We start from the raw sequence: 12,776 nt of genomic DNA on the forward strand, positions 1-12,776 counted from the left end.
CTTGCAAAGAAAGCCGCTGCTGCGCTGGCCTGCGCCGGCGTTCCGGGCACCCCGCTCACGTTGTACGAATACTTGGTCTCCTGGTACACCTGATACGCGCTCGGTGGCTTCAAATGCGACGATCTGTGATAGTAGTGATCAGCACTGTGGTGGCTCTTGTCCGACTGCTGTTGCCCGATCTTGGCCAAACTGTAACCCTGCGCGGACGAAGACGAAGACGATGACACTTTGCCGTGACACTTGTCGCCCTTCTCGCACGAGGAAGGAGGATGGTGAAGATGCGACTTCTCGTGCGCGGACACTAACTGCTTGTCCACGGCACTGTAAGCCTTGTAATCGGCGTAACTTTTCAACTCGCCGTAATAACGCAGATTCTCGACCTTGTAACCGTGCCCGACATCGTGACTTTTGCCCTTGCCGGCCTCGTGCTTGTTATAGCCGGTCTCCTGCGAGGTCGACTTCATTCTCTCCACGCCGCACTTGCCGACTGCCGACTCGCCGCTGTGAAGAGCGGCCTTCCCCGACAACTTCTCGATCTTCAGCATGGATCTCTCGGTCAAACGACCTTGAACCGCGTCGCTGCTGCCGCCCCGATTCGACTCCGACCCGGTGCCCTTGTACTTGTCGCACGTCGTTACTTCGCCGCACGAGCCGCCGCCACCGTCCGGCAAGGCATTACCGATGACAACGGCAGCAACGTTGCTACCACCGATCCCGCGAGCTGCTTGCTGCTGCTGATGATGATAATGATGATGATGACTCTTCAATGCCTCGACGTGACACCGGGAGGACAACGGCGCGTTGCAATCATCGCCGGTATCCTGCAGCAAATTCTCCTTGCTATTGCTGTTGTTATCGTTATTGTTATTATTTGTGTTACTGATGCGTACGTCGCACGTCTTATGGGGCAGTCGTTGTCGCGCGATCACTGTGCGTGTTGCTTCTCGCGCGGTCGGCGTGATACTGGCCAGATTAGAGGGCGTCTCGGCGCCATGAGTGCCGGTGTTCCCCCTTCCTGCGCCGGAATTACCGCCACCGCTGCCGCCCCCGCCGCCGCTACCTTGTCGTCTGCCCCTCTCCTCCTGTCGAATGATAACACGACATAGTAGTCGGCGTGTAGTACTACGATTCATGCGCGCTCTACTGTTAACATGCCGCCACGTGAGTCGGCGAGAGAATGGAACAATAATGATAGTGTACGACTTTGAGCAGATGATAGTCTCCTTAGAACCAGTTATTTGAGAAAAATCGGATTTAATTATCCGGGAATTTTAAAAGAGTAATTTACTTCGAAATTTGCTTCCCGTTGATATTTTCTATATTATAATTCGCAATTTAATTTTGTAAATAATTACATATTAAAAATATCGCGTAAAATTGTATCCTGTTATCAAACAAAATTAACGTATTCCAATAAAATAATTCTACATCTATTTATTTTTACAAAACATTAATTTGTAAAATTTAAGATATAGATTTTCTTAAATAAGTGGTTCTCGTAAAATATTGTTATTATTTTCTAATTTCTTCAACAACAAAGCATATGCAAAATATCTCTTAATATAGAACCTTGCTTAAAACTAAACCTGCGTCGATTTTTGTTGTTGTGACGATGTTGCTAGACAGCTTGTATATTGCAACATCAAATGATAAAGTCTTGGAATGATCGTACACTCTAAGCTCGAATTCTAAAAGACGAGAATTTTCTACGTGGCTTACCTGTATCCGCTTAAAGTCGTCCTGCCGTCTGGACACTTCGGTGTACTTTGGCGGATCGACGTGATACTTAGGCGGCGGCTCCGATCTCGGCGGGATCTCCTGATAGCGCGGCAGTCTGTCGAACTGTCGATATTTAGGCGGATCGATGTATGGATTATTCCGATGCCCGTAGTAATTCGGCAGCTGGCACTCCGTGAGATCCGATTGCGAACGATTCAGCGCATTCACCAACGTCTTCTGCTGCTCCTGCCGGCCGTGCTTCGCAGTCTGCGATCTCTCCTGACCACCGGCATGAAATTTATCGTGGGACTTGGTCCCCTTGTCGCCACGCTCCTTACACACCTCGGACTTCTCTCTCCTCTCCTGACCGGTCGGGGGAGGTCCGTCGATCTCGTAGAAAGTCAATTCTTTTTTCAGTTTCTGATGCGACTTGTCGTGTTGCCGTGTTGAGTTCTCCAATTTCACAGGCGGATCTATCTGATAGAACGTGAGCTCGCGTGAGTCCTGAGATTTGGAACGCGTCTCCTGGGACAGATGGTGTTGCCGTTCCGGCTGAGAGTGGCTTCGCAAGTATCGCTGATCGAATCTCGTACCGTCCTGATATTTCGACCGCGCGAATCTTTCGTTAGCGCCGAGTCTGTGCCCGTACTCGAGATACTCGTCGCCATATTTGAAGATTTGCCGCGGCTTGTACTTTTCCTCGAACTGCGAGTAATTATAGGTATTGAAGCCAACCTGATTGAAATTCCTGCTAAGATTTGTGGAATCGTAGTCGGTCGAAGTCACCGCTTCCATATTTATCTGCGACAAAACGAGAAAAAAAAGAACAGGAATTAGCGACGGATCAAAATAAATTTCAAACTTGTTATCGCGTACTCTTCATAGTTTTCACTTTAATATAATCCTAATTCCACATCTAAGTTTGTGATTAATGAGCAACGTATTCGTCTTCTGGCAACGTTTCGACGGAAACGAGATGCCAGCGGCAGATAAACCGCGAGACGAGTATCCTCAAAGAGCCCGCGTGAATCGCACGACGAGTCGAGAGACGAAGAGGAGCAAGAAACTGAACTCGAGGCAACGACGGCGGCCATAAATCGAGGAAGCCAGTCTTCTTAAACGTCGGAGTATTTAGCGCGAAACAAAAAGCTGCCGTGAGATAAATAAAATCTGACACCGGGAGGGCGTGCCGTCGCTATCCACCACGTCGTGTCCTGAATAAAGCCTCGCTCGCTCCAACGAGGGGGACAAAAATGATGTGCCAGAACCCCGCCGAAAGAGTCCGAGAGGGTTGAAGGCGGATCGGAGAGCTCATGCCGAAAATCGAGTCAAGAAAACCGGTTCACACCTTGGAACCGGACGGCTGGATCGGTACACGCGTATACAGTATGTTTCAGCAATATTCACACGAAAAAAATTTTTTTAATACTTTGGAATTAATTTCTTCTTAACCAAAATTGAATTTAAATCTCAGTTTGAAATAAGATATACGACATACTATAAGACTTATTGTTTTATATTTCTTTGATAAAATCGGAGCTACATTTTCTTAAGCAAAAATTTAATACTATGCTTTTTTGTATTTCTCTTAACTAAACTATTTTCGTTAACAAAATCTATAATTAAAATTCTGCACAAGCAAAGTTTATTTTTAATGTAAAAAAGAATAAGCAAGATATTTTAAAGTTTTCGTTATCAATTTGTATCTTTATGTCGCATAAACTCCTAGATTTTCACTCACAATATTTCTATTAAGAGAAAATTGTTTCAAATTAATCAAATAGTCTGTGAATAAAAAAAAATTGCAAAGAACCGAGGACACCTTGTATACACGAGAAACCGCTTTCAAAACCGATGTACCCGAGATCACATGTGATTTCTTCCCGTGTGAGCCCTTATCCAGAACGCTGCGAGGTACGATGAACAGCCGAGATGCCGGGACACGATTAGCCGCGGCGACTTCGCGAAAGTTGGCTTGCGAAGCTAAAGTAACGTCCCCCTCTCATGCCCATGTTCTGGTAACAAGAGGACCGTTTGATCCGAGGCCCAGATGGTCGCACGAGTTAACGGAAGAGAGCGAGCCGAGCAAGTTATTGATCGCAACGATTGCGTTCAGCGGGCGATCGTCTAATCCGGTTTCTCTCAGCCACCCGGTACGTATCCGGCACTTCGTAATTCGCTCTGCGAATCGGGAATGCCCCCGCGGGGCTGCGGTTATATATTACAGCTGGTAATGAAGACTCTCCGCGGCAAGAGCAGCGAGCTACCGACGAGGCCTTGTTTATCGCCTCACCTCAAATATACAATTAACATGTTGAGAAGGCGCCCGGAGATAGCGAAATATCGCATTGCCAATCTCTCTCTTTCTCTCCGTTTTCTCCTCTCGCTCCCTTCCTCTTTCTTTCTTTCTTTCTTTCTTTCTTTCTTTCCTTCCTTCCTTCCTTCCTTCCTTCCTTCCTGCCAATTTCTTCAACCCCTTCCTCGACAAAGAAAACGCGCACGGCGAAACCGGGGCTGACTCGCGTCCGTGCGCGCGCCTTTCACTTTTATTATCGTGGAGCTCGTTAGAGCGACCGTTCCGAGAATGTTAACCCGGAATTCGTTGCTGGAGGGAATTTAATGTCCCTCTATTTTTACGGAACTTCGCTCGTAACGTGAAAATGTGGCGACAGCGTCTGCGGTAAATCCCAATGGAGTATGACGTAATTAATATGCTCATTCTTCAATTTGTCTAGCGCTTAGTCCAGAGCGTTATTACCTTGCAAAATGATAAACTCCATTTTCCACGCTATTTACACTTCATTCTTGGCTGTTGGAGTTACACATCCAGAGCGCGATTACAATGTGTACAATAATTTCGCGGCGGTCTAATTATTTGGAAAATCAGATTTTGTTTAATTCATCTCCAATGTATTTATCCACAGAGATAAATTCGAAGCTTTACGTTTGCGCATAAAAGCATGCAGATATACACGCGTCAGAGAGATGAATACAAGTGCTGCGTAAACATCGTCGTTTTAAAATTTATAATAAATAAATATGCAAACGAATAAAACGTGCCATCGTATCAATAACAACAAATTTTGGGCTATCCATTCCAGTAGATTATTGGATCCTGTTTATCGTATAAATCCAGTGACAGATATAAAAAATATTGTACATGTCGAAATAAAATATCGCCGTCGCGTGTCGAATCTGCATGTCATACGCGCGATTTCTCGAAGCAATAAAAAAAGGCTCGTTATTCGACTTGTGATGGAATGTTCTGAATGAATATATGATGCGCTATTGACCCCAATGTGAAGACGCCATTTTTTTCGCAATGATGCTGGATGATGTGTGGCATTATTAAATGTCATTAAAGAGAAACGCTATTGCGCTCGCGGGATATAATTCGATGTCGCCGAACAAATTTTATACTTGTATATATAATTGTTTAACTTGTTTATAATCGTTTGAAATCTTTCCATCTCTATACATTTTATGTATATGCTTCAATAAATTATTATCATTCTGATTCCATTAGTTATTGAAAATCATATTATACACAATGCATCAAAATTGTATATTGTAAATCCGCACAAATAAAAATATTTTTCGTAATACGTGCAATAATATTATATTTTTATAATTATATCACATTTTTTCATTTATAAATTATTCGATTGCCTAATGGGTATTCAATTAACTGATAATAAGAATAATTTTATTACGGATATTTTAGTATGGATTTATAATTATTCAATATAAAGCTACGATTTTTTCGAGCGTCATGCGTTAGGCCATTTCCAAGTAGCGAAGTACGCTGATTTGTTGAACAGCATTTTTACGGGCACGAGCCACGCTATGTTTGCAAAATTGATAAATGCATTTCTCATTCGTCTTCATCACTCATTTACGAGTGTAGCAGATATGGTTTCGATGGTAATGAAAGCGCAGGAAACGATCGCACGCTGCAGCCGCAACCTATAATTCATTCCATCGCATAATTTGGCAAGCCTAACCACTCCGCAGGGTGTCGAAGCGAATCGCACGCTCGGATCGTCATAAATATTAATAGAATCTTTTTTGGCAGTTTCACTGCGGAAGAAGATAATCATGTTGTTTACGCTGCCAATAACAAGCTCCGCAGTTGTCGGGGCCTCATCGTGTAGGATCGAGGCCCGTCCTGAAATGGAAGCCCCATAATTACCGATGCCGGTAAGATTCTCCCGGTGCAACCGGTGCTCTGTTACGAGGTGTCCGAAATAACCTCGTTTCTCATTAGATTGACGCGCGAAAATTACAGCGATCGACGGTTAATTGAGCCAATGTACAATATATGTTTTAAGCGGAACCATGTTAATAAAAAAATTACATCAGAAAGAAAGTATTACGTATAATAATATATGCAGATGACTGAAGCCATTAAATCGTGAATTACATTAGACCTGTTGGTCTCGATACTTTAGTCGAAACGGTATTTTGATGAAAACAAATGTGATTCAATTGAAGCAAATTTAAACAAATAAAAATTACAAAACCAAATAATTCAACTAAATCAGTAGTAATAGATTACTCATCTATATAGTACACATGATTATAGCGTCAGCCTAAATCGGAATCGATATAATTGTCGATATATTCGTACAAAAAAAACAAAAAACAAATATTATTTAAAAACTAAAACGTCTGACAAATCCAAAATTATTTATCTCGGATAGTGATTTGTTCAGTGTGTAGATATCATCGCTTAATTACAAAAATAAAATTGATTAATTAAATTAATATCTTTTTTAATAAAATTGCAAATCAATAACATCCTTACTCAATTAAAAAAATTAATTCTTTCAGCATGGCAGCATGAAAACGCGAACCAGTTGCAGTTTGTTAAACATGATTTAGCGTAAGATGTGTCATTTATACAGCTTTCCAGTCGCTACTACCAAAAAACCTATAACTGTACAAAGAAACCTATGCCACGAATGACATCTCTCTTTCTCTCTCTCTTTCTCTCTCTCTTACTCTCTTTCTCTGCAATTTCGGAATTATTAATTTAACTGTTCCCCTTTAATGCTACTCCGCCCGCGGCTAATATTTCTCCCGGACGAAGAGACGAACGGAAAGCTGCGCGGGATAGAAACTACTAAATAAAGGAGACAAAAACATAAAAGGAAAAAGATGGAAAGACCGGAGAGAGAGAGAGAGAGAGAGAGAGAGAGAGAGAGAGAGAGAGAGCAAAGGCAGAATACAGCGGTACCCTTGGTTACCGTGTAAATGAGGCGATGAACAAAGTTCCGCGTGCAAATACCAAATAAAGGTGGATAACGCGGTTAGTTCCGGCCGCGTGGCTGCTCATGAAAATGTTGAATGACAGACAACGAAGTTATAAAGGACAAAAATGATTTATTTACGGTGCCTAAACGACCAAAAACGATTTTAAATCCGATTCACCGACCTAGCATTAATTTTTATGCGCAGCTTATTATAATTTATAATTCGGAATTAAATTCTTACTTTTTTTTATTCTCCGGTATACTTGTAAAATTTAACATTTTCTGACAGTTTAATTTTAACACGAGCGCACTGACTATCGTCCGTCGCAGCATTATCTTTTTTACAATTTTAATTAAGCTCCCGAAACACAGAACAATGTTGGAGCTCCGCGTATTTAACAACAGCGTCAGCATGCAGCGACGTATATATCCAAATTGAGTGAGAGCTGGCCATAACGGCAGAGTGATGAGTATTATTCAAAACTAACCACAGCTGAAAAGTACACGGCGATGCTCGGTGTTATAACTGGATTTTCCATTCCCCGGAGGGATATCAGGGACGGCACATCCGATTTTCACAGCGGACTGACCTGTCTCAATGCTATCTACCCCTCCTACCGCGACCAATCAAATTAGAAACGCTCGGTTGAACGACCGAATGAGAATCTTCGGTCGTTTTGTTACTCGTATTTCGTTTCGACTGCGAGTAGTGTTATGGCAAGGAACAATTGCGACTCAATGCGCCGTTACATTAGCGCGAACGCACGCATCGTAGTCATGAATAATGTGTTATTGTCCACAATCATTCATCATTAATTTACGGGGCTTACAATCGCTGCTGAAATATCGTTACAAACATTTTTGTTTGTTAAAACAACCAACTTTTCAAAAAAATAGAGAAAAATTTTTGTTTATTGCCTATAATCGATCTATCATATAAAAAAAAAACTTGTAAAGAACATGTTAATTTGGAAGTAATTGGGCAATCCAAAAAATAGTAAAATAAAATCGTGAAATATAAGATACAGAAAATACGAAAAATTATATCGCAGTATTCATTAATAATTTGACAGATCCTTTCCTCATTTATAAACAATATATGTCAATTTAATCTTAATGAGAGCGGCTGTGCATTTTTTGCGTTCAAATCATTACCTCCGTTCGAATAAATTTCCCAATTGACTGACTGGCATGCCAGAAAAGCAGCAACCGGGGCAGAAGCCCAGACAAAAAGATGATTCGGATAACGGGCAAGGTTGGAGAATCGCGCTGGAAGATATAGAGGCCGAGCAATCTCTTACGGTTGAGTTTGCACCACCCGGCGGAACTTCTCTCGATCACTCCGAATAATCATCGCGAGACACACGAGACTCTCGCATCATCGCCTCTGTGAAAATGAGAAAGTCGAGAGTAAAAATCTGCAAAAGAGGGGGCTGCGCATTTATATACACGAACGGAGCACACAAACGCGAACCGAAGGTCCCCGAACAAAGCGAGGACGAACCGTGGAATAACGATCCGGTATTTCTAATACCGCGGACAGGTGAAAAGAAGATTGATCTTGAAGGGTGCCATTATACGCGGTTGAGTGAGATAAAGTGAAACTGCATCGCGTCCACCGTCGAAATAAAACGCACTGCGTAAAATCGTTCGCTCTCACGCGGATAGCGCGTCGCAACACGCCGCAGTTTTAATAATGAAATTTGTCGCATCGCGTTTTACTCGGTAGACGAGTGCATCTCGCGCGCGTTTAACGCTTCTAATTAAATAACGAATATAATAAAATGTCAAGAATTGTTCACCGCTTCTGATTGATAAATGGATCATAAATAAATGGGTTAAATCGATTAACATATTTATAAAATTATATATTATATTAAAATAATAACAAGCCGGTCAATTAATTTTCATTGATTACAGATAGCGTAACGACGACGCTATGATACTTTATATGATACTTTATCCCTCTAAATTCACATTAACGATCCGACTGGATAGCGTAATTTTCGTCATATTACGAAACTGTATAGCGCAGTCATCTCTTCGAATCTAATCCTGTTTTTCCATCGGGTGGAAAATCACGCAATTAACTGATTAGCGAGGTGATTGTGCGTATTATGCCCCCAACTGAACCACGCAAAGCTCGCGTCAACAATCGTTCAGCCGACTATTTTTCTTTCATTAAACGAAGATATCATTCATGAGGTCAATTCACATAAAAACGCGACGTTTACCCAATTCTTTTTTCGTTTTCCATCTGTATAGTTACAAAATTTTATTAAATTTAAATAATCAATTACAGCATCTACATTAAATAATTCAAAAATCTCAATCAACACGTACATTAATATTTCGTGACGCAATAATCAGTTTAATGCAATTTTGTTGCATCGGTTGAGTTGATGAAGAGTTAAATTATTCGGGCGTTTTCCCAATCTAATCTTTTTCGATGCTGTTCTATCTATTTTTTTCTTGGACCTAAAAAGACACCTCTGTCGAGCTGACCCTGTCCCCCCTCCCCCCACCTTGCACAAATAAAAAAACCAATAGCGCAAAATTATAAACTATTTATGAGCTTTCATATTCCGCAAATTAAAATTTTTGAGCTCGTCACGCTGAGCATGAATTTAATGTTTTTTGTGGCGGGGCTGAATCGATATTGATTAAGGTCTGTTTGAGAACTAAGGGGGTGAGCTTAAAAATCGAAACTATATCAGTTCAAAAGCTCATAAATAGCTCTTAATTCTACCGCAAAGATTGATTCAATATTTTTATTTTTAAGCGGTGGGGGGGCTGAGTCGATATCGAAAAACATTAAATTCATGCTCAGCGTAACGAGCTCAAAAATTTTAATTTGCGGAATATGAAAACTCATAAATAGCTTATAATTTTGCGCTATTGATTTTTTTATTTGTGCAAGCTGGGGGGGGGGGGGAAGCCAAGCAGACAGGGGTTAAAAAGACATTGTATCTCCAACAGTTTTAGGACTGCGTAAATTTAGAAACTAATTGAATACACAACTAAGGAAGGAAAATTGGATGGTTTCATTGGTATGGATGCCGGTCTATACGAAAAGATTCGAAAGATATATACGTACATACAGAGTGTCCCGGAAGTCACGTAGATTCTTTAAAGACCAATCTGCCGTTATGGAAAATGATTAATAATTTTTCCGACAATTTTTTTATCATCAATATAAAATATCTTTTTAAGCCTAATATAAAAATTCTGTTAAAATAGATAAAATAAAATAGATAAAATGAAATAGATAAAAATTATTTTTGAGAAATAATTATTTCTTATACGTTTAAAGATTAATTCTCAATCACCGTAATTCATAAATTATTGATTGCCACAACGTCGAAATAACAGCCATTTTTTTCATCTCGGCTGTGAAAAATGACGCGATTTCGGATACACACTGTAGACACGTCGACGACGTTACCTAATGCATGCAAAGAGACGAAGTCGCATACACAAGGAGCTATAAAATATTCTTTCACATAAAACAGCGTCATACGTGCGCGGATTGCCGCGAGCGCTTTTGCGCGCACTTGACAAATAGCGAACATCGATACGCGGGTAAATTAGCATTTCACGAAGCCGCGCGAGCAAGAAGGGAAAAGACAGAGCGCAAGACACGTGCGGCTGACAGCAACGTTGAGCAATCGAATTGTAGCTTTGTTGGGTAAAATCAACTACATAACTTCCAGGCTGTATTTACTTCCCGTGGGGGCAAGAGCCGGCAGACTCTAACGTTCATTTGTCGAGAGTCATTCGAGTTGTTTGACTTGTTCCGTCTCCGTGCGGAGTAATTCTCCGCCGACGAGTTTACCACGCCCTGTCATCGAAAGATGGAGTTAATCCGTCAAAGCTCACTTAGCTCGATTCTCGCGTTTCTCACTAATTTAGTGTGGACATATATACAGACATCGCAATACAATTCTTGCGCTTCTGTAGCGAGATTTAATCGTACAATGATTCCAAGTTTTTCTTACTTTAAAGTTAATTTCACGCTTGAAATTCGACAGATATAGCAATAAACACAATAGAGAACAGAATAAACATTCTAGTTATTATTAGTGACAATATTTATCTTCTCGCTTATTTGATTAATTTTGACTGCGGAATATTCAAAAGGTGCACGTTGTGTACAAGCTAAAATAATAGTCGTTTCTATGCATGGAACGCTTTTTTGTACGTAACTAAAATAACCTTTCTAATTCAATATTTTATATCTCACGAATACTTAAAAGCGTTAATAATATATAATAAGATACATTGATACATTAAAACGTTAAACAGTTTAATTTGCTAGAAAAATAATGGCCTGACATATGAATAAAAGTATTACGTCTTACTCTTACAAGGTTACCGATGGGAATTTTCGAAAATATTTGCGGACGGGCGTATAGGGCTTCGAATTCGAAACGTAAGGGCGCAGCCGTGCTATATGTCGCGCGGGCGAGAACGTCGCGAGCCTTTTAAAGCCCTCTGTTATCCCTGGCGGGCTCCCGAAGGACACTCTTATCTGCCGACCACTGTTTGCTTTGCGGATCTTAACAGGGTAACGTTCGCCGCCAGAAACGGTCCAGGAGAAGTTCCACATCGACCGGCCGGACGACGAGAGCGCGCGCGGAAGGAAGGACGAGTAGTGAAATAACAGGAGTGAAATGCGCGAGGGAGAAAACGGGGAAGAAGGCAGACGGGGCCCGGTGTGCCCGGCCTCGGTGAGGAGGGAGGACCATTCGGATAAGACGACAATCCGCTGCGCAAATGCCACTGGGATTTAGATCGGACGTCTCTAATGGCAGCGGGATTTCAATGGCAAATGGCACCTGCCAGATCCTCGCCGCTTGTTTGGCTAAAGGATTTGCGAAGTCTGACGGGACGACCGCGCGCTCGCTCTCGCGAAAGGTATTCACAAAAAATTAAAGGATCGCTAAAGAATTCCGTTAATCTGGATCTATTCCGTTCGATTCCGACTGTTCCTTCGTCGAAATAACGCAGTTCCGTTGACGATTGATCGAATCATCACGTTACAACTTTTGAAATTTTCACAGGCATTAGTAGCCAAAGGCAAAAAACTTTTTATACACAAAATTTTTCAACAACTCAATATATCTCATTTCTGAGAAATTTTTTTGCGCCACGCATTTTAATATTAAATTAATATAATACATAAAATTTTACGTTTCTTTTTCTATCCATAAATCAACAAGTGTTGTATTAAAATTATTCAATTAAATAGAAATAATCTATTTAAAATTAATAATATGAGAGATATATCGGATTGTGCATGCATTATCGTAAAAAAGAATTATATCAACAAGGGCGATAACGAGGTCTAATCACGATGGCGACTCTCCCAGCTCCGTCGAACTGATCACCGAAACAGGAGCGACAAAAAACCCGTCCCTGTAACCAGTACAATCTCGATAAAGCGGAGGCGTCGCCAGCCAGGCCCGAATCGAGCATGGACCGTGGCGAGCAAACAATCTAACAAGCAAAAAAGTCCCTTTTATAGCACGAGCGCCCGATGCTTGTTAAGAGTGCGCCCCGTTTCTGGACTACTTTCTTCCTCCCCGGAAGAAGGAAAGGGAATCGTAAAAGAGAAAGAAGAGACGAGCGAGGTGACGAGAGGAATGACGGGGGAGTCGCGTCCTTCGTTAAGAGACGTCAGCGTGGCACCTGGTGCACGATTACGTCGGCAACGCGCGCGCACATGGGGTTCGCCGAACGCAGTTCCGGGGGTTGAAGGGCCGCTAGATGCCCGACGACATCATGACGGATGGGAACGTC

General features: G+C 41.7%; 1 protein-coding gene across 6 annotated transcripts in view; it reads right to left on the reverse strand.

The window, feature by feature from the left end:
• Window positions 1-12,776, reverse strand: part of LOC105668373 (kinesin-like protein KIF26A) — a 316,872-nt gene that overhangs the window by 200,633 nt on the left and 103,463 nt on the right. For all 6 annotated transcript variants that reach the window (XR_010891197.1, XM_067358966.1, XM_012360716.2 and 3 more), the window contains 2 exons: window positions 1,720-2,520; window positions 1-1,082 (listed from right to left, as the gene is read on the reverse strand). Coding sequence is in view for 5 of the 6 variants with exons in the window: in XM_067358966.1 (XP_067215067.1) it covers window positions 1-1,082; window positions 1,720-2,520 (1,883 nt within the window). In the remaining variant the exon portion in view is untranslated. The remainder of the gene's footprint in view (window positions 1,083-1,719; window positions 2,521-12,776) is intronic.

Source organism: Linepithema humile, chromosome 7 (genome assembly GCF_040581485.1).
Source record: "Linepithema humile isolate Giens D197 chromosome 7, Lhum_UNIL_v1.0, whole genome shotgun sequence".
Taxonomy (NCBI): Eukaryota; Metazoa; Arthropoda; class Insecta; order Hymenoptera; family Formicidae; genus Linepithema; species Linepithema humile.